General features: G+C 33.7%; 2 protein-coding genes across 2 annotated transcripts; one reads left to right on the forward strand and one right to left on the reverse strand.

Moving 5' to 3' along the window:
- Positions 1 to 1,075: 1,075 nt before the first annotated feature.
- Positions 1,076 to 9,586, forward strand: LOC110695866 (subtilisin-like protease SBT4.15). The gene is made up of 11 exons (XM_021873092.1): positions 1,076 to 1,159; positions 2,421 to 2,515; positions 2,622 to 2,719; positions 2,834 to 2,980; positions 3,087 to 3,192; positions 3,725 to 4,229; positions 6,335 to 6,450; positions 7,270 to 7,491; positions 8,027 to 8,138; positions 8,518 to 8,731; positions 8,824 to 9,586. The coding sequence occupies exons 1-11, from the start codon at positions 1,076 to 1,078 to the stop codon at positions 9,438 to 9,440; spliced, it is 2,316 nt and encodes a 771-aa protein (XP_021728784.1). The 3' UTR covers positions 9,441 to 9,586.
- Positions 9,587 to 9,790: 204 nt separating this feature from the next.
- Positions 9,791 to 14,596, reverse strand: LOC110695771. The gene is made up of 6 exons (XM_021873004.1): positions 13,958 to 14,596; positions 11,684 to 11,818; positions 11,472 to 11,549; positions 11,311 to 11,376; positions 11,124 to 11,189; positions 9,791 to 11,026 (listed from the first exon to the last, which is right to left on the reverse strand). Exons 1-6 carry the CDS (start codon positions 14,288 to 14,290, stop codon positions 10,250 to 10,252), a joined length of 1,455 nt encoding a protein of 484 aa, XP_021728696.1. The 5' UTR covers positions 14,291 to 14,596; the 3' UTR covers positions 9,791 to 10,249.
- Positions 14,597 to 23,840: the final 9,244 nt, after the last annotated feature.

Consider the following 23,840-nt stretch of genomic DNA (forward strand, 5'->3'; position numbering starts at 1 on the left):
TGTTTGATTCCTCGTAACAACAAATGGGAGGAGATTGAAATCTAATCACTTAAAATTAAACCACGAATCTAGATTAGCCCAAAGGGTGACCAGGTGAAAAAATCTTAATTCACCTAAAAAGTATAATGAATATTGTAGTATATAGTACTTCATACAAGCTTAAGTATGGTTTTTTTGAAGGGTAATTAACATTATATTTTGTGTTAAAAAGAATTTTAAGTAAGGATTATTAGACTAATGCGATGCACGTGTCTTGGCTCTTTATTGATATTCTAATCTAACAATTAATTTTTATAGTACTCGAAAATTTAATATTTAGTCCGTTTAAAATTAACAATTACGGATTACTCCTTATTCATACGGAGTATAAGATTCTATCATAATCACAAATTATCTTCCAAATATTTCCTCCAAAAAAACACAATATTATGTTACAAAAAAAACACTTAAATTTCATATACGGAGTATTTTATTTCAGTTTTTTTTATGTCTTATTCATAACAAAGATGAAATTACGCATCTCAAAGTACATTTTATATGCTAAATATCTATAATTGTCTAAGAGTAAAAAATATATAAAATTAATATCGTGAAAGTATTTTATGAGTCAAATCTAAACAGATCTCACATGCATGACTATATTTTGCTTAACGTAAATTCAGTTGTTGCAATATTAATAGAATGGAAGAAGTATAAAGTATTAAAATAACTCCGTAATAAGATGAAGTAATAGATTATATTATGGGCCACATTCAACAAATTACTACTGATTGTTAGCAAATATCAATTTCTGAAACAGTCCTTCCGATGTGCATGGGAAGACTGATTTCTTCATTTTAGTAAATTATTATTTTTACGATCCTGAATGAAAGCCAAGATTAACTCAACTTTCATTTTCTTTTTCTTGGAGGAAAGATGATTCTACTCGATCAGCAGCCTCGTCAACTCTTATAAATACCATTATTCCATTTTTTAATCAAAATATCAATACTTAATTAGTCATAAACAAATCCTCTCACTTTTCCTAATTGTGTGAGTATATTGAGAAAAAGAGTAAGAGATTGAGAGTAGAATAATGAACAAGTTTGTTCTTCTTTTATTCTTCATAAATGTTGGAGTTACATTGATCAAGGGTTTAAACGACAATAATGAAAGAAAGGTATGTACTTGTGACTGATGTGAACATGTGATAGCACAAAAATTATAACATAATCATCAAGCTAAGTTCTTTTGCAATTGAGTGATGAGACATTTCACAATGCTTAATTAGATTGTGTATCACTTTGATGAAATATTTCGTACGGAGTATTATTAAAAAGTTTCCCTTATGATCGGAAGTAATCCGTAGTAAATTGTCAATTCATTCCTTACAGAGCGAGTGTAGTCATAATTAATTTCAATTTGTTTGATAATTGATGCGGAAACTTTTTAAAAGTACTCTTATGTACTCCCTTATATTCCTAAAAGAACGACCCTTTTAGGTTGATTTCGCAGATATTAAGAAAATTAAATAAAAAGAAGTAAAATATATTAGAAAGACAAATTTATATGGGGTATGTAAAATAATAGAGAAAAAGTATTAAAAGTACATGAAAAAAAAAAAATTTATATAGGCTGAGAAGCTAATTTTTCACAAATATTATTGTAAATTGGTGGATATTTTAATGCAAATGATTGATCATTTTGGAACTAAAATTAGGCCAAAAGGGTTGAACTTTTGGGAATAGAAGGAGTATTTTTTATTAATTTGATAATGTTCTCCTATATATCATTACATTGTACTTTGTATATAACACTAAATGTCATTAATTTAATTAGTGTTGGATTGATAACAAATTAACAATTTGTAATTAGTAAAGAAGTACAATTCCACATGTATATTCCTTTTGTTTTCATTACTTTACTATTGGAGTAAACAAATTAAATACACACTTGTTTTACTAATGTCACCCATTTCTAAAATTCATAGTGTAAAATACAAAGAGAAAGGACTAGGTACAAATATCTAAATTTTAGTAGGTTTGTTAAATGCTTTTTAAATTATTAAAAAGTTGAGAAATTAGTGGATGCTGAGCTTGTCCATATAAAACGGAAAAAAATATAAAAAAATAAAAAAAATAAAAAATTGATTTTTGATCACTTGCATTTATTTTCCTCATTTTACATACGGAGTACTGAATTATGAAATGTTGTGGGAATCTTTTGCATTTTAATAGCTTTTCACATTTAACAACTAAACATATGAGAGAACAACTAGTAATTTCTACCACTAAATTTCAAGTCCAACTACACTGTCTAAAAAAACCATTATTATTCATATAAATCCCATTAAACAAAATTAATTAAATTTAAAAGTGAGATTAAAAAACTAACATGATTCATTTTTCTTTGTTTTGGACTAACTTTGATATAATATTTAGCCATACGTAGTATACATGGGGGAGTCGTCAAGCGGACTTGAACAACTGACAGTGGAGTCGCATCATCACAATTTGCTTGCTGAAACCATTGGAGAGTATGTTCTTTTTTTCCTCTAAAAATATATTTAATAATATATTAACTACAATTACAAACAATTACCAAATTAATAAGAAACTTTTTTTTTTTTTGAAAAAATTCAGTGAAAGTGTGGCCAAGGCAGCTAAGATACATAGCTATGGTAGGAGTCTTAATGGATTTGCGGCAAGATTATTGCCTAGTGAGGCACAAAGGTTATCAGGTACTAAATATATTCATATTCATGTCCGACAAGGTATATTAGTGTGGTTCATATATTGTTACACATATATATATTAATTAATGGAATACACTCGTGATGAATTGAGAAACGTAGAGAAAAGCAATGTAGTATCGGTATTTCCAAGCACAATACGAAAACTTCTCACAACAAGATCATGGGATTTCTTGGGAATGCCTGAAAATTTGAAGCAACGTAACCTTCAAAGTGAAAGTGAGGTTATTGTGGGGCTGTTGGACACAGGTTACTTCTTATTTTTTATTTTTATGTTTGTTTGTTTGATTCATTATTGTTTAAATGACATTCTTATAACTTTTATGGCACGTACAAACTTGCTATGTGTTAATAGGGATTTATGTTGAAGCACCAAGCTTCAATGATGAAGGATATGGTCCTCCCCCAACCAAGTGGAAAGGAAAATGTGATACAGGCAAAAATTTCACTGGATGTAACAGGTCAATTTTATTTTCTTGCAAATATATGCGTGTTTATGTGCATCTGGCATCCCTACCTTATAAAACGTACAAGATTACTCTTATAAATAGCGTGATGTCAATAATACCCTTTAAAATATGTATTAGAATATATAACCTCATTAATGTGTACGGAGTATAAGTTTGTTCATAATGAATAGTGTGTGGACAATTATACCATATAAATGTTTTTTTTTTTAAAAATTTTATTTATTTATTTATTTTGCCCTCATTAATGATAATTACCTTTAAAAAAAACTCTTAAAAATAGCGCGTGAACATTTATACCCTTAAATTATTGTTTATATATTTTCTTTCATCATGCTACCATGTTTGCCAATAACTAAATTTTTGATATATCGCCTAACTGAAAGAGATTTCGAATATGACTAGTTATGACGTGCGCATTAGCTGCCTTAATTTTTTGAAAAATGAAACGGAGGGAAAATATTGTAATAAGAGTCAAATATTAAGTTAAAGTCGACTCTTAACATGTTTAAGTTACATTTTGTAGGAAGGTAATAGGAGCAAGGTACTACAACCTAGGAGAAGACACAGGAATGGAACCCACCCCGGTCGACAACGAAGGGCACGGAACACACACAGCATCAACAGCGGCAGGGAGGTCCGTCGAGGGAGCAAGCTTATACGGAGTAGCTAAGGGAACAGTCCGAGGCGGGGTACCTAGCGGGCGCATTGCCATGTATAAAGTGTGTGGCAGTGTAGGGTGTTCGGACACGAACATCCTAGCTGCATTCGACGATGCAATTGCTGATGGAGTCGATATCATATCGTTCTCCATAGGCGGCCCTGTGAGGAACTTCTCGAAAGATGTCTTAGCCATCGGTTCGTTTCACGCCATGAAGAAGGGGATTTTGACAGTCTGTGCTGGGGGAAATGACGGGCCTTATAGTGGGACTGTAGGGAATGTGGCTCCTTGGGTTTTGACTGTTGCTGCTACTAATTTGGATCGACAGTTTATGACTTTGGTAGAGCTTGGTAATGGCTTGAAATTCGATGTAAGTCATTTATTTCTTTGCCTTACACTAGCTTAGTTGTGAGTTGTGACATTTTTATCTCATCTTCTCTTAATTATGTATATGACTAGGGTGGCTAATAGCAAGCCATATTGCCATGACCGAATTAATGTTTTTTCGGTTTGGTGTTGTTAGTAGCGTTAATTAGAAGAAATATGTAAATAAATATTTTTAGGGATATAAATATTCACATACTATACGCCTATACTGAAGAGTTAAAAAATAAACCATTAACATTTATTGAGGGTAAATATGTAAATAACATTTTAGGAATATAATCGTTTCAACATTATTACTCTCTCTGTCCCTTTATTAGATATCTATTTTTAGCATTTATTACTCACATAATAAAGAGAAATATACATCTAATTAATGGACGGTGGGAGTTATAAAGATGTAGTCATACTTTTAAAAGGGGTAAATCCATAAATTAATTTTTCTAAGGGTATAATTTTTAACACTAATTATAAGTGTTTGCTTATACTTTTAAAAAGGTACCCACTCTATTTTTAATTACTTGTTCAATTTCTTTATACGCAGAGTTTTAGGAGAAATTGGAGAAAATAATAAAATATGAAGGTATTGGGGTAAGTAGAAGAATAAAAAATTGTAAAAAAGCAAAAGTAATGAAGAAAATTGGAGGAGAGAAAATATGAAAATAATTAAATCTGAATATCTGATCATGGTGGATCCACTAGGTGAGAGAAATTAATTTAATATTGTAAATGCTTTTCAGATAAGGAACTGAAGCAAAGATTTAAGAACGACAAAAAAAAAAAAAAATGAAGCAAGTATTTTAAAACAAAGAGAGTAGAAAAATAAGTTATCGAACATTTGTACATATTTCAACTCCTTATAAATTTTTTTTCATCCAAACTGTATATATAGAGATAGATACATTATAAAGAATCGTGGACAGTTACTATATGTAGTTTGCTTATTAACACAAGCTTTTCCTACATCAACAGCCTTAAATTACAATATTGGATGTACACATTTTGTATAGATAGTAAATGTACAAGTATCTTTGTAAAAAAAGTACAAGTATGCTTTAAAAAGCATTCCAAACCATATTTTTTTGGAAAATTCTACATTATAACCCTGAAGATTTCGAAATTCTACATTGTGTCCATGATTTTTGAAAAGTCTACACTATAACCCCAAGGTCCACTTAGTGACTTTGGTGTACCCTTGACACTAAATCTCCGTTAGTATGTTCTGTTATTTTTAACGAAGCAACGTATGATTGGCTTACAGAAATAAAAAAAATAATATAAAATAAATAAAATTAAATAATAATAATAATAAAACACCAAAACCACCCAGCCCGCTGCCACCATGCCCAGCCTGCTGCCACCACCAGCCCATCCCCATTCCCCCATGGAGCGCCGGCCACCGCCCAGACTCCTTCCCCTCCCCCGACGTCAGTGCTGCCTCGACCACCTCCTCTTACCCCTTCGAACACCACGAAATCCAGCGAATTCTCCCAAATCCCAACCCCCAAATTCCAAACCCTAGCCCTAGCCTTCTGTTAACCTTCGATTTCTAGCAACAGAAGGCTATGGCTAAGAGAGAGAGAGAGAAAAGGAATAAGAGCGGAACGCTACGGCGGCGGCGGTGGCGGTGAGGAGAGGTGCAACTCGATGCTTTCCGAGTTTCCGACGATTAGGGAGGCTATTTAAGGTTTTTTCGAGGGAGGGGGAGGGGTACGCGAGATTTTACGGGAAATGGGGAGGGTGGTCTGGGTAGCGCCGACACCGGGGGAGGGGAAGGGGGTTTGCGCGGCGGTCGCCGGCCAAGGTTGAGGGTAAGGCTGGTTGTCGGTTAGTTGCAGCGGGTGGCTGTGGGTGGCTGGGGTTGGCGGTTTTGATTTTTTCTTTTTTTTTCAAGATAACGAAACATACTAACGGATACTTAACGGCAAGGGCACAATAGAGTAACTAAGTGGACCTTGGGTTATAGTGTAGACTTTTCAAAAATCATGAACACAGTGTAGAATTTCGAAATTTTCAGGATTATAATGTAGAATTTCCCTTTATTATTTATTGCATAAGATGTTATTGATGTTGGATCGTTTTGTGGAACAGGGGGTAGCAGTGAATACATATTCTCCTAAGAAAAGAATGTATCCTTTGACAAGCTCCATTTTCGCGTTAAATGACACCGTGTTAAACCGCACTTTGAGTCCTTTATCAAATCTAAGGTATCACTTCATATTGTCAAATAGTCAATAGATCATCATTTTCCCCCTTTTTTTTTATTTTTTTTATGTGTGTGTTTTACTTAGATATTTTGCACTATTCAAACCAAGTTTGGTGTTAGGCTAGGTTTACCTTATTTATACTTATTTGATACTTCATATAAGTTAAAGTTATGTTTTAATTTGATATGATTTTATTTTTTAAAATTGATCTTAAAAGTAATAAGGTTCTTCAATAAGATAAATTAAACCTAGCCTAACACCAAAATCCTCTTGTTGTATTGTTTCTTCAATGTATAGTTAATACTTCATTTTTAAATACTTGCTCCAAATCTATTTTTTTAAACTATTCATTTATCTTACTTTGACTGATGTTTATGATTTATGCATAAGAAAAATTATAGTATTGTGGATACTTGTTAGAATCGTCTCAATAAATAGAATTTTCAATTGTTAGAATTTATACTTATTGATAATTAAAGATTTTATTGATTAAAGATTAGCATCGGTATACGTGTTCAAGAGAAATGAATCAATTATTAAAAAACGGAAGGATTACTAATTAAAAATATTGTTCCCTAAAGTTGTGGATTAGCAAACATATCTGATCAAATTAAGACTCTTAAATAGAAAAACAGAAGAAGTTTAATATTATATCAAACATTCTCATGATAGAACTTAATTTAGTTCAGATCATATTCAAGTAATGACTCGAGCCATTCTAATTCATTTTTGTGTCTTTTCTAGTCACTTCATAATTGTTTGAATTATTTATCTATCAACTAGAAAAATTAAAGAAATTAAAACTTTAATGGATGGCAGCACATGTGAAATAGATACTCTGTCGAAGAAAAAAGCCGAGGGGAAGATATTGTTATGCTTGGGTTATGCATATGCAGATTATACCGTGAGTGTAGCCCATGGAGCTGGTGCCATCATTGCTGCTGATGACCCCATTGAATCCGCTTACACTACTCTTATCCCTGCTTCTTTTGTTTCTGCTGAGGCTGGTAAACACATTGGCCGATATATTAACACCACTAAGTAAGTTTACTCGACTTGACTTGACTCACTCGTATAGAATACTACTTTGACCATTTTTATTCGTTAATTTATACGTAGTACATGCAATAGGGTTGTTTGACAATCGGCGGTTGGTTATTGGTTTTTTTGACTAACTGGAAGTATTAATTGTATGAATTGGCTTTTTAAGTTAGTTGTTTAAGCCGACTGTTTACAATAGTATTTGGTTATTAGAAAACTACTTTTATTAGCTAACTACCAAACATATTTTTTGACTGTTTGACCAAACTAAAAAGCCAGAAGTTAGGCAAAAGGCCAATTGCCAAATACTCTCAATACCTTTTTCTTACATTATGATTTTTAGTCATTTCAATGTAAATTTGTTAAATTGTACTTCGTATTATTTTAAGAATTTTCCAATTGGTCACATATTCGAATCTTTAAAAGTTTAAGTGGCTAACATTAATAAAATTTTAAATTTAGTCCAATTTGTGCGTGACATGCTACATTTTGAGCTTTAGGCATTTTATTAAGTTAAATAACATTGAAATTTCAGGTCACCACTAGCTGTAATACACAAAACAAGAGTTGTTCATACAACAAACGCTCCTATGGTTGCTTCATTTTCATCAAGAGGTCCACAAACTCTAGCTAAGAACATCCTCAAGGTAACAAATTTACCTATATTGCAACCATTATTCGATATAAGTCGAATAAATTTTATTCTATTACCCGACCCACAAAATTTATATATTTCAGGAGTTCACAAAATTTATATATTTCAGGAGTTGTGAGAGGTACATTACTTACGTAGTGCACGTCAATAGAAAACATTGTACATAGAAACCCCATTTAAAATAAATCATTTAACCAAAGATGTACATAGAAACACCATTTAAAATAAATCATTTAACCAAAGATGTACATAGAAACACCATTTAAAATAAATCATTTAACCAAAGATGTACATAGAAACACCATTTAAAGGGAAAATATTTATAATTTTGTATGATGAAATGTTCTTACTGGTGTAAATGAATGATACAGCCTGATATAAGTGCACCTGGGATGGACATTCTTGCTGCATTCTCAAAACTGGCGCCTATAACAGATTACGATGAGGACAAACGACGCAATGTCTTCAACATCATTACCGGTACATCCATGGCTTGTCCTCATGTCTCGGGTGCTGCTGCTTATGTTAAGACATTCCATCCTGACTGGTCGCCTGCTGCCATCAAATCCGCTCTCATGACCACTGGTAAGGTCTTCACTACTAGAAATCGTAAGCTGTATAATTTAGTTAAATCACAAACCAATGCCGATTTCTGTTTTTCTGTGTACATACTGCAGCTAAACCTGTGAATGGAAAGAGCTCAGAGGATCCATTGAACTCAGGAGCCGGGCTGCTTAACCCTGTTGATGCAGTTCATCCAGGCCTAGTCTACGACATCTCACCAAAGGATTACATTCGGTACCTATGCTTTGAAGGTTACAATGAAAGCGCGCTATCCTTTATCCATGGAATTGAAAACAGTAAAAATCACTACAACTGCTCAAAATTCAAACAAGGGGTTGGAGCTGATGGCCTAAACTATCCTTCGATGCACCTTCAACTTGCTGTTAATGTAACACGAATTTCAGGAGTCTTTCATCGGACAGTAACCTATGTAGAACACGGTGCTGCAGTTTACAAAGCCCAAGTGACATCACCGAATAAGGGTGTGTCTATCAAAGTCATTCCTGATGTCTTGGTATTCACAAAAGCGCAACAGAAAAAGTCCTTCAATGTTGTGGTGAAAGGAACTGTAACTGATCCTACTTCTTCTTCAACCTTAGATGATTGGTCGGATCCTACAGTCTACACTCATAATTCATTCTTAGAGTGGGTTGAGTCTAGTTCTAATCATAGAGTTAGAAGCCCTATTGTGATCTACCGGGGGCATACAATTGAGAAATCGGGTTTTTGAAACTAGTTAGAATTAGTAATGTAGTGTTTGAGGGCTTGTAGGTTGCTAGTTAGTTGTTTAATGGTACATTTTTTTCCATACGTAAATTTAAACTAGCATCGTAATAATATGTGAAATTTAAGAATAAATCAGTAATAACAAAAGAATACGAGAGGGTGTCAGGGTGGTTAGCTCCTCCGCGGACTCCACCTTCCACCCTCATCGTATATCTTGGGGAGCATGCGGTGAGGTTGGAGAGGTCATAAATGGGATATAGATGGTTTAGCTAGAGTCGAGTCGTTATACAGCTGAGAATCTTTAGAGGAGGTCAGATATATAGTTATATGGAGTCTACATTTAGCAAACCAATATAGCAAAATTTGTTCAACATCTAATAACAGAACAGAGTTTACACAGAACAATTCCTAAAATATGCAAGAAAAATTGGAACCAACTAGTTGCTTCAAGTCACATACTCGGTTACTTTGAACTACCGATAACTGAGCAACAACTACATAAGCATGGTCTTTGCTATACAACACTCTTCATACAAAATGTTCATAATCCATACCAACTATTGTAAGCCATTAAACGCTTACAATACCATGGTATTGCTAATACAAAGCTCTTCAATCATACAAAATGTTCCATGCTAACCGCTGCAAGACACTTTAGCCTGGTTCAACCAGCAAGGTGCAGCATTAGTTCTACTGTCGAGCATTGTTCCGAGAGGAAAGAAGCCATTTATCCTTTCAAGAGACAAAAAAATTCATCAGTCAGTTAGAAACACTAACACAAGCTCATCAATAGTTTATTTCTCAGCTACTTTCTCATCCTATTAATTGGCAGTGAAGGCGACTCTTTAGTTTCATCAGCTCCTTCCGTTTTTTCCTGGCCTCTGCTCTTGCAACATTTCTCTCCCTCTTTTTTAGAACACACTCTTTTCTTTTCTCCGTTAAAGCACTTGCAGACTCTACACATGCTGCTGAAGAAACATTCGTGTTAACTAGAGTATGCGGAGTGACACAATCCTCTCGTTCTATAGCAAAATCACCTCTTGAGCAACACGGTACCATCTTTTGACCCCCTCCGTCTAGAGATAATCCAAATGGGAATCGATGGAAACCATTTCTGCAATCGTCTTGTGTTGATGGAAGACCACTACTTATTCTATCTGCAGGACTAACTAACTGACAGTTGTGTACGCAACGTATAACTGATGATGGACTATAATCTGAAGATGGACTATGAACATGATTAGAATCAACTGAAGTGCCTTCATCTCTATCTTTCATATGTAATGAAGAAAAATTCTTGATATCATGTATTGGAAGGAACATGGGGCAGGGTAATATACACCAAGGCATATTTTGGCCATTCATACTCCGAGAATTATCCTGCTCGGAGAATCTGCAGGGAGTTAAATTTGATACGTTCAAGTCAGAAGGCGGCAAACATGCAGGGATTACAAAGGGACTTGCAGATAACTTCTTGTACACAAACTGTGCCCAATTTGCTGACTGAGTGTTAACGTTATGAGTATCGGGACAACATGGTTGAGCTTCTCCTTCATTCTCTCCAAGTTTGAAGCCTAATGTTTGAGATAACTGCATAACACTAATGAAATGTAAAGTATATCCTTGTTTACATCAAAAGCATATAACAAAATCTTGTGCTATTTGGTGTTATGTTGTAAATGTCTACCTGTCCTTTAAGTTTTTGGTTTGTAGTTTGTAGAGACTGAAACTCCTTGACAGCCAAATCCTTGTTCTTTTGAATATTAAGAAACCGAGGGAACGATGTCAGTTTATGGAGATACACCGAAACTAGAGATACACTTATTGTACCAAGGTCATGAAGCAAATTAAATGGGAAAAACAAAGCTACTTACTCGTTTTAATCTTTCATTTTCAGATGCTAATTCCGTGGCTTTTCTTGTTAGTTCCTCATGAAAAGCCTGAAACAAACATTAAGTTAATAAATGAGATTTAGAGATCAAAACCACAATAGCACAGTATCATATATTTACAATACTTGTGGAAAAAGAAATACCTGTCTCCTGCGAATAGTTTGTCGTGCAGACTCTCTATTAGCTAGTATCCTACGTATTCTTCGTGCTTCCTTTTCTGCCTAAATCATTCAGAATATATGGCATATTATGAATGTGAATAAAAAGGCAAACTAGACCACCATTTGCTGTCAAAAACAATCATGGAAGTAAAGGTTAATTAGATCACCATTATGTCTTGACCTCTGTCATATACCTCAGTCAGATTATGCCTAGACCTCCCAGTATTATGTGCTGAATTACAAACACGGACTCGTTCAGCGGATTCGTAGCTCTTTTCAGGTTTTACATCAACACTTTGACACTCCTCTTGAAATACATTAGGCTGATCCTACACAAACGAAACATGTTAAACAGTTTTGCACAGTTGCACCGTATAAATCTGTAACCCTTAATGAAAGTAGAGTAGTCCATTACCACAAACTCTTACACCATTGTTATCATATTAAAAGCAAAATCTGGGGTATACGTATTAAGTAGTCAATAGGATTTGTCAAATTCATCTCAATGTTATTTTCAAAAGTAACTTTTTTTAAACAATACATTGACAATCGTGAAAGTCAAAATATTATGATGATTAAAAACAATTATTCCACCTATAGTCGGTTGGTTTTATGATGAAGCATGTTATGCTGTTAATGCTTGTACGCAAATTTATTTTATTTTTTTTCCTTTCTGTTTGTGTGTGTTTTTGCTATTGAACTAACACATAAGACCCAAAATAAATACGGACTATATACATATGGCAAATGCTAACGAACGGTACGGGGGCGTTAGATAAGCTAGTTAAAAGTAGAAAGATTAAATTAAAATAAACATTAATTACACTGATCGACACGTGATTTTGTCATACTTTCCCAAATTAATACTACTTTGGGTAAGATTTTAAATGCTTACTCAACACCCGGGGCGTTAGCAAAACCCTATACATATAAATAATCGAATAAAGTGCATATTCTAAGAAACAATATGTTACAACTCATGGTATTAATAATAACTTAAATTTGATTCTATGATATTTTATCTTGATTCCATCAATCATGATGTAAATTTTTTTTATTAATATTAGCGGTCCTGGTATATTAATCTTATCTTGTCTCTGATTTCTTTTTTATCTTCCTATTTGATTTTATGGCTGCGAGACGTACACCTTTGCCCTTTTGTGCAAAATATTAATATTTGTTCACACTTTGGTTATTAATGAACATGAACTTTTGGTCTTAGAAACAAAGATAAGATTTTGGTAATGTTTACTCACATTTCATTTTAGATTTATAAAGAAAGAACCCTCTCATTTAAGGTATGTTCTCTTCACATTAATTTCAGTTTAGTTCAGCTCCTAATTTCTTTCTCTCATAAAGAGCTCAGCTAATCAGGCCCTTAAAACTAAAAGATCCAAATCTTATAATCACTATAATCTTTCAATTATAAGAGTTAATCTAATATATATATTTAAAGGGGAGTTTTTCCCCGAGTTTTTAAGAGCTACGTAGGATTTAATTTTCTTAGTGTGCCATGTAGGATTATAAATTTAAGTGGTAGCCAATTAAATAAGAGATTATTAATTTCTTTTACAATTAAATAATTTAAATATCACGAAAAAAAAATTGGCGAATGAGATTTTAAAGTTTAAATTAATTAAATACAAAATATTATCTTTTGGGATTAGGATTTTTACTAATATTTTAAAACTAATATAATAACAATTTTAATCACATAAATATGAAAAATATTATTTTTAACAAAAATACTAACAAACCGTGCGATGCACGGGCTTCATCTAGTTTATACTAAACATAAATCTTGATTACACAAACAAACTAACTAGACTTCACTTGTTAAAAAAAATTAAAGGTTAGAGAATTTTTTTACTTTTTAAGGTCACAAGTTCAAACTCATTTTTTACTAATTAAGATAGCATGGTGAAAAAGTACTATGTCTATACTCTATCTATACTTCCTTCATTTTAAAATTTTGAAGATTCCTTCATTCTAAATAAAACTTTAACTAAGTACACATTAAAAGTTTTCAAAAAAAAAAAAAAAACATTAAAACAGATTTAATAAAAATCTAGTATATAAATCACAAATAGTAATCACAGTCAAATTTATAAATAATGTCAAAAGTCAAAACGTGTTCACTATGTTATGGCAAAAGTCAAAACGTCTCCACCATATTATCTTAAGTCGATATACTTTGGAGCCCACATACTTCATGGCTTCATGCTCAAATAACCACTTGGCATCCTATTACTTTCTACTGTTACAATATGACTACTAGTCTACTACAAATAGCTTTTTGCAACCGTCATATGAACAAAGTACGAGGAACTCTTACATCTTATGTCCCTATCATATAACTTTTGTACCTCGTATTTAATTTCAACTTGTTAAATTTTGTGCAACATAGATTGCATGTAACAATAACATTAACAAAAAAAAAAAGAATAAGAAAAGAGAGATTAAAGTACCACGTTAAGATCGAAAGGCAAGGGAGAAACAGAAGGAGAAGAAGAATGAAGTGATGAAGAAGACTCTTTTACACGCTTATTACTCATCCACCGCTTCCCTTTACTCCCCCAACAATTGTTATTGTTATCACCACCATCACCTTGATGTCCTACCGAGTCGCCGCAGCGGCCGCCGCCACTACTTCCTCTCATCTCCTCCTCCACCTCCACCGCCACGGCCGCAGCGGCGCTATCGTGTTTCCTTAAATTCGCCAACACCCTTGCTATTTCAAACTCTCCCGAAGAAGAACCACTAGACTCACCACCAATATTATTATGTGAACTCATCATCATGATGATTATTTTTAATTTATTTTCAGATCTTTATCAGTCGTTGTACACAAAACCTATATAACTTGGTACAAATAAGTATGTATATAAATATTATTTATAACAAATGATATGATATGATAAGATATTAGGATGATAATATTGTTATTGACAAAGGAAGGATGATATATGATGAATAAATGGTGCAACAAAAAATGTATGGTTTTTATAGGGGGTAGAAGAGGAAAATAAAATAATTGTTTAGAGAAAAGGGTGATGACTGCTGGGCGGCAGAAGGTTGGGGTGTTAAAGGAGGGTGGAAAAGCCAGGTGTATAACTCCATTTCTATGACACATGTGGACTGTTGGCACTTTCAGGCTATCTCTCACCGCCACGTGTCCTTTTGTCCACGCTGGACACTTCTTCGTTCGTTGTTCCCATAACATGCTACCCCCTCTCTCCAATCTCCATATCTTCGGATAATGTTATCCCTTTACTTCTATTAAATTAATTACAGTGTGTTGTAAATAAAATTGAATATCATATAGAAGAGTCAAAATCAGGCACCTTAATAGAATGTTTAACCAATTCATTCGATATTGATCGATTTTGTACAGAACGAGTTGTAATATTGAAAAACCATAAAACACAACTTATTTGAATTACAACCCGCCGGTAACCTACCAATTGTAGAAGTAGGATTTTCGGCATAAGCAAATAAATCTATGAAATCAACTTTCAACTATAGACTAAACATATATATATGTGCCTATATGGTAATCACAATACATATATGAGTAGTCCATTTGATTTTAGAATATTCACAATTTGTGTAAGAGGTTAAGGTGACAAAAACATGAACTAATTCGATCTGATTCAAAACTAATCTGATTCAAATTAAATCTGAACTAGACATTACTCAAATTCAACCCGGCTAGGACATAATCAAACTTGAACCAATTGTCCGAATTGCATCTCTAGATTGATGGGGCAACCTATACCAACAATGTATGTGTACATCTTTGTTTTATTGAAAGCATACTTAACTAGCTTGGAACGGTATATATCTAATTAAACTAAAGTTAGTTTTTGCTCTTCATTTGATGATTAAATGAAAAAAATTCATCAAAATGAGAACAAAATACTTATGGGTGTATGGTGTATCCGGGTATGTATAAGAATATTCAACAAGGAGTGTAGTTTTGAGATGGACAATGTCCTACCTTCCTTATGTGCACACAACTGCACATAATTAGATCAGAGTAGACAAATGACTTTCATTACCATAATAACACATATGTAGTTCCCTTAAACTATAGGAAATCTCTTGACATATATTCCAAAATTATACTTGGTAACATATTTTAGATAAACCCTTACAGAGTTCCCTTAAATTGTAGGAAACCTCTTGACATAAAAACAAAAATACAGTGAGAAAATTTTACTACATTATCATTACACAAAAAAGAACTTTTGCCTCAATTCTTCGTTGCTTGTTTCATTAGAATGGGTTGGCGGTGGCTTCGTATACTGTGCAAGAATAATAACTATTTTATTATTTGTGACATTGGTGACAATAATGTGTTGAATGATACAAGTAATAGATTTGCATTACAAATACAAACAGCTTTTAATTAACACGTAGTTGTAGATAAGTACAGTAAACTCATTATGGTTTCGATCCGATAAAGCACTTTATATTATCGGAATAAAAATATTTACTATCTCCGTTTTATATTATTTATAATAATTAGACATTTTTTCTCTCTATTTATGTTAAATCGTTATAAATAATATGAAACGGAGGTAATATATTACTCCGTTGAGATTTAATGCATCACCTAGTGGTAAGTAGGTTAATTTCTCTTCTTTCAATTATTTATATATGGAGGTGAAACTTTCTTTTCATTCGCCCTCACTCTAAAAGTGTTTTGACAAACAAAAATTAAATCAAGACAGATTCATTTAAGATATTGTTTACCTTTAAATATATTTTGCAAGCTATAATTTCCTCAAAGTTTTGCAAGATAATACTTTTGTCAACTTACTGGACCCTAATCATCCATGTTATTGGCTGCCTTCACTCCACATTAATATGATATTATCTGCTTTGAATGTAACTTGCACAATTTTATTTTAGGATATCTACTGAATTTTAATTTTATTTAATGGAGTGTAATTTCACTTATAAGAACTTTATGTGATACTCTATACTATTGGTTTTCATAAATTACTCAAAAGTATAGTCGAAAATTGTGTATCAATTATCAATATAGAACAAAGTAAGTAATTGCAATTATTTGAATAAAAGTATTAGTTTTTTATTCCCGCAAATTATTACATTTAAAATTAAACAAAATAGTAGTTTATGTAATACAAAGTTATGTTAATATGAGATTTAAAGGAATATTTCAGTATTTCTATTCAATCAATTGTAAAGAAGACAAGTAGTTAAATTTGGGAACCAATTAAAGAAGAACAAGATATTGTCAAATTATATGGCTGTAGATCAAAGTCTTAAAGCGGTGAAACAGATATGACGAGCTCCAGATGGTTGATTTGTGGCGGCATTCATGGAATTTTGTGCCCTCGTTTCTGTTTACTTTCTTTGGACAACAATATAGTACACTTTATTTTAATCGAAAAATAAAAAGATAGACCCAACCTTTAGGTTTGTTTACTCATTAACCCTTGTGTACTGTTTGGATATCCCAAAATGGTAACCAATCTAAAATTATACAAGTATTAATCCATACTGCATACTCTATTTATGATATTTTCAACAATTTGATTGACACACTTGTTCATATACAAGAGCGTAGCTAGGACTTAAAAAGCTATTAGGGCCAACCGGTCATGAAAATTAAAAAGAAATGTTTAAGGATTATGTAGCAAAAATAAATAAATAAACAAAATAAAATAAAAAATTAAAAAATAATTTGGAAAAAAAATGAAAGAAAAACCAATAAAGTAGATGTAATATAATACTATAATACGTTTGAATTTTATAAGTAAAGTATGTTGTTATATTAATGCATGTATAATACAAAGTACGAAAGTTAAATTATTAAAGTATTTGAATACAAAACACGTATTATATATATTAATAATATTAGTTTAAAATCTAAAGAATATCAAAATTTTAAATCAAGTTTAATGTTAATCCTGATTTGTTGATATGAAAATTTGATCAAAAGGACAACATCACTGTAGACACCCATTTGTGTCTCCCCAAAACCAAACCCACTGATGAGTACCTTTCACGTCGAATCGTAATCGAATGAAGTGAAAGTGTAGAAAGTCTAATGTTGCAGATAGTTTTAATTTCTTTTCTCTTCTCTCTGTTTTTGAAAACCTATTTTAAGAAAACAGTCAATCTAGTTTGGTTGGTCCATGATATGGGTCCAATAGTAGTGTATTTGGATAGGGCTTGAAAAGAGTTTTCCAACGATATATTATAAGCCCAATTCCGATGAATATTGAGGAAGTTATGGCCAAGATACTGAACTGGGCCTGGTTTGAGTCTTATATGCGGCCCAATGATCTAGAGGAGGGCCTAATATGGATTTATCCTTCCTAATGCAATTAGAAATGGTTTTAGTCTTCTAGATTCTTCTACAAGGTTCTTTTCATTTCTAATTCAATTAGCATTGATAAATTGACTTTTGTTGACTTTTTAGAGTTTTAATCAGAATAAAAGAATGTTTTTGAGGAAAATACGATTTAATCCTCCTGTACGGAAATTTCTATTTGATTTTAGAAAACGCGTCAATAATTAAGTTAGCGCCAAACGCCAGCATTAGCACCTGACGCTAAGCTTGGCGCCTGGCGCTAATGTCAGCGTCTAGCGCTAACCTCGTTTTTGCGCGTCAGAACTTTGTTTCGATTTTTTATCTTTTTGGCTGATTTTCTCTATAAATAGCCTCCTAAAAACTCCTTTTTCATTCACCAACTCTCATCAAGAAATTCTTGATTACTTTCTCTCTCTCTTTTCTAAACTAGCTTTTCTCAAAATACAAAATTCCACATTCGCAAGACTTAGACACACCTAGCCAAATTCGAAGTTGCCTTCGCCCTAGACGTGAAAGGTTATAATTTCTGAGGGTTTGGACCCAAATCTCTCTTTCAATTATTTAATTTAATTATTGTTTATTATTTTTCTTGAAGTTACTAACGTGTGTATTTTATTATTAGAAAGAAATACGAGGCATCCAAGTAAGTGCTTTAATAGTTTGCATTGTTATTATGATATAAAAATCATGATTAGATTATTTCATTGATTCCTAGTATCATGTTAGGATGTTTTTCTTAATTTGATGTTTAGAATGACAACAATAAGTTCCTAGTATCATGTTTAGGGTAAAGAATATAATGTCAATTATAATTTCTATGATTCCTTTTATTGTCTTTCATAATAGCATGTTAGTATCATGTTAGGGTTAAAGCTTTGATCTTTATTGCTTAGTGACATGCTAGGGTTTGTTATTAATCTTGTTAGTATCACGCCTAGGATCTTGCTATTATTATACTTTATTTTTAACATGAACATGATTATGTTAATTATGATTAATTTTATTATTTTAATTATGATTTTAATTGTTATAATTTATGATCATGATTATTATGATTATGATTATTTTAATTATGATGATTATTTTAATTATGATTATCATTATTTATTATTTTTATTATTATGTTGCTTGATATATATTTTAGTTATTGCTTGATCACACCTTTTATGCATGTTTAAAGGGAATTGGTACTTGTAATCACGCTTAATAAGATAATTAATATTCTTGTTTAGGGTTAATATGATTATAATTCAAGTGATCACCAATAATAGTTTTATTTGTGCATTTATATTCAACCAACATAGATAAACAGGTTAAACCTATTGATTGCATGTTAGTCAGAAAGCGCACATGAATACGATCAGAATAAAGTAGAGGCCTATTATTAGGGCAGGTTCAATCACTTTTAGGTTGGATTTGTACCTTCATCCCCGAACTACCAGTCATGGTTCCAGACCTATTGGAGTTTAACTATCTCCTGGATCGTTAAGGGGTGTAATCTTCACCCTGTGAACGGTTTACAAGTTCCTAAAACTTGTTGGCGACTCTTTTGCTCTAGCTTCCTTCCCCTTGGACGCCACCGTACTTTAGTGTATGATCACAGTGGGGTTCAAGCTAGGGGTAATGCTTGAAATATTCCCTACAGTTTTTGGCGACTCCACTGGGGAGGATTTCTATTTTAATTCTTGAAATTTATTTCGGCAATGATTTAGAATGAGTGGATGAGACTCGAAACGTTCTAAGTATTTCATGTGCGTAATTTTGATTAACATTATTGTCATATGCATAAAAAAGATCTCATTGGAAGGACCATCCATAATGAGTTAAACCATAGGATTTTACACGTAGGAAATTTGAGAAATATCTTTCACAACTAGGATCGAAATAACACTGCGCGAAACTGGAAAATTTTATCAAGCACAGAAAGCTGTTGAGGCATGTAGGAACTAGCGTCAGCAAACAAAAGTTAGCGCCATCATTTTGATTTTAGCGCTAGACGACAGCTCTGTCGCCAGGTGCTAAAGCCAAAAGCTGGCGCCAACCTCTGTTTGCTGGCGCCAAATTCTTCCAATACCGAGCCAGAAATATGCGTTCTAATTTCGACCAGTTTTTAGCATTGTTTGCTCGATCCTAATTCGGCGACAGCTCTGTCATCTGGCGCTACACTACACAGTGCGGCGCCTATCCTGTCGTTTTGGCGACAGTTCGGTATATTGTTCAAGTCATCACTTTGTGTCTTATTGAACATATTGCTAATCAATTCGATTATTTTTATTAATAATATACCTTGTTAAGTCATTAATTGAGTCTAGGCACCAAGTCCCATGGTCTTACACAAAAGGCTTAATATGTCACTACACTCACTAGTATTAGCACACACGTTGTATATACTCTTTTCACACCATGACCATGTCTTAGGTTCATGCATGAGTCGGTTTTTCCCGTCATTTAAGTTGGGGGTACATTCCATTTCTAATTCTTCATATCCCTCCATCTACATCATCTTTCTTCACTTCCTTCATCCATTGCATGTTGAATAAAGTTTGAGTCAAATAATTAACAATGAATATCCCCAAATTCCTTTTCCACAATACTTGGTCAAGGAGAGAAGGGCGATTAATCAAGGACAACACCTTTGTTCAAGACTTACTTTTTGATAAACCGATCCGTCAAAAGAGGAAAGCTAAGAAGATAATGGCAACTCAAGAAGAAGTCAACGAAATTAAGAATCAATTGACTACCGTGACTGAGGCATTGAAGGTTTTAACCCTCAAAATCAATGACCCTATAAAGCAACAACAGATGGACCTCATGCAAGAAAGTTTGAGCAAGTTGTCTAGTGACTACAAGTTTCAAGGCATTAGCTCACAAGGGGTCTCGGTGGACAAAGATCTTCTTCCGCAGAAGTTCAATGCCAACGACATCCCGAAATTCAAGGCAATTGACAACCCTTATTTTCATCTAAGAGCTTTTAAAACAATAATGAGTATTAAGGGTATTGATAAGAAAGTGTTTCCCTCTATATTTTCTCTATCTCTTAAAACCGTTTGCCAACAATGGTTCTTCTCCCTTGACAAAGAGAAAACCTCTACCTGGGAATCGATAGTAAACGCTTTCATTGATAGGTACAAGTGCAATATTCAAGTTGAAACCGATTATAGACAACTTGAGATGCTAAGACAAAAAGACAATGAAGGCTTTACTTCTTTCTTTAATAAGTGGAGGGAAACTTCCGCTAAGTTGATTGAGGTCCCCACCGAAAAGGATTCTGTGAGGATGTTTATCAAGAATCTCCAAGAAAAGTATTCAAAGCACTTAAAATGTCAACACGACTTGAATACTTTCAGAGCCGTCTATGACATAGGTATCGAGATCGAAGACGACCTCGCAAAGAAAAAAGCTACTAACAATAGTAACCACGGTGGCTGGAAAGGAAAGAAGAACGACAATCCTTCTTCTTCCGAAAACACCCACTCTAGTAACAATGTTAGTACCTTTGACCATAACGGTGTCTTAGCTGTGGATAATCAAGGATACAAAAAGAAACCCAGGAGAGAGTTCATTCCCATTGGAATGACCTATGATGCTGCTTTTGATCGTCCCTATGACCAAGGGTTAATCAAACCTATTGGCCCTACCGAGGATCCAACGCCAGAAAATCGATCTTCGAGATGGAATCCCAACTCCTATTGCAAGTACCATCGAGGAAACGGTCATACCACTGATGAATGCTACAAGTTTCAAAATCTCATTCAAGATCTCATAGAGGCAAACAAGATCCCATTGCCTCTAGCTAGCGAGAAGACCGGATGATGTCGGAGCAAACGACACAAGACAAGAGGTGAGCTTCAACGACGAGATTTCATGACCTCTTTTTTTTCTATTTCTTTTTCATTTTGTTTCTTTCCCTAATAAGTCTAGCATAGACACCTTTCTTTCCCCTTAGATTAATTTTGTAGATTCTTTATTTTTTTTCTTTTTAAATAAAATGAGCATTTATTTCCTTGCATATGATTATTGCATTGCATTAATAAAAAAAATAAAAAAATAAAAAAATAAAAAACAAAAAAATAAAAAAATAAAATAAAATAAAAAATAAGAAAAAAAAATCATTGTCAAGCTAAGCACAAGGTATACCAATGATTTGAGGCGCCCCTTGTAGCCACATCATATCTCCTTTCACCTTAAAAATATGCAATCCTTTTTTGATAAACCACTTTGACCCTCGTCTAACGATAAACCTTTCATTTTTCAACCCATATCTACCTAATCTTGGGATGGGATGGTGTGTAACTTATGCAATTTTCAAAGAAAAAAACCTTGAGTGACTTCAAAAGATTAAAATAGCAAAAAATAAATAAAAAAAAGTGTACAAAAGGGCAAGTGTTCCAATGTCTTTGATATGAAAATGTCTTTGATAAGAACACGTCTCAGATTGCGTCTCTTATCGAGTGCTCGGTACCATGCCTGAGAAACATGAATGCCAAGTGAGTGATAGACCGCATGATCGGGATTGCCCACACTTATAAAAATGAAATAAATGCTAAAGCAAAAGAAAGAGCTAAAAAAGAGTAGAAAACCTCAAGCATGAAAATACAAATACTCAATAGCAAGGCTGCACACCTTGGGGGCTTATCGAGGGTCTTGGGCCTTTATCCCCTTCTTCTCCAACCTTTAGCCTAACCACGTTACAACCCTTCAAAAGACCTTTTTGAGGTATACACACACTTGTGCGAGGTTTAGCTAGAGCTACGTTCGGCTTGATTCTTAACGGATACGTAGGCAGCCTCACATCGAGGTGCGACCGTAATAAAAATGCATTCACATTCACACACTCACACCATGATCATATCAAGGGATCCCCTGTGCTCATCCCTATTCATTTAGAGCTAGACTTGGGGGCTTGATCCCTACATCATTAGCTTACCTAGCCTAAGAGTCACCACCATTTGACTCTTTTAAAAAATAATTTCTTTCTACACACTTAGCCCTTGCGGCCTAACTTTAATATCATTTTCACACACCGCACAGATACATAACCAAATATACTTCCCTTGGGAACCCTTTGTCATGGAATCTTAACTCAACGCTGAAGCATGCCTTGTCATATCAACATCACTCATCATTACATCGAAGTATGAAGTGCTTAGCCTTCGTGCCTAAGTTACCCAAATACTTTCATCATTGAGTCAACAATTGAGATAGCCTAGGATGAATTAATCCTTGCACCTTGAGAGATAGTATCAAACAACATTTGACTAAGCTCATTCAACATGCATCTTCAAAAAAACTTTGATTCTTTTTCGCGTCTTTCTTTTTTGGGAGAAAGTCAGTACCCTCCACAAAAATGATGGAAAAGTTTTGCCTTTTTGCATTTTTTGAGTCGCACGATCACAATACAATGCACACATGAGTCATGTACACGTTAATTCATGTCATGATATCACCTTGATTTGAGTCTAACACATGTATCAAACACTTTGAGTCGAGTTAACCTCGAGTCAATCACAGCAAGTCAAGTTTATACCTTGAGTTATGTCAAGTCAATGAGTCAAGCAACACTAAGTCTTAGGTCAACCCTAAAGAAAGATAAGAACAATCCTATAGTCAAAGATATAAAAGTAGATGCATCCCAGCAAGCGATATAAGCAGATGCATCCCAGCAAGCGTGGACATTCCCGGATTTTTTCGAAAAAACCGCGAATATGACACAGGAGATTCCTCCAAAATAAGAGGAGTTACATTGATCGGTAAATTAGAGATGAAGAGCTTTAATTTGCAAAAGATTTGAGCAGATTTGGTTGAAAGGAAACGACCAATCTCAAATTTTGGAGCAAAACCAAGCAACAGCGGCGACAAGAGCAGAATAGGGAAGACCCGACTCCAGCACCAGACGACAAGGCTGTCGTCTGGCAACAACATCTGGCATCTGGCAGCAGAGTTCAGCGCCTGACTCAAGATCCCAGCGTCTGGCGACAGAGCCAAGTCTTGGCGCCAGAGAT

Source organism: Chenopodium quinoa, unplaced genomic scaffold (genome assembly GCF_001683475.1).
Source record: "Chenopodium quinoa cultivar QQ74 unplaced genomic scaffold, ASM168347v1, whole genome shotgun sequence".
In the NCBI taxonomy this organism is placed as follows: Eukaryota; Viridiplantae; Streptophyta; class Magnoliopsida; order Caryophyllales; family Amaranthaceae; genus Chenopodium; species Chenopodium quinoa.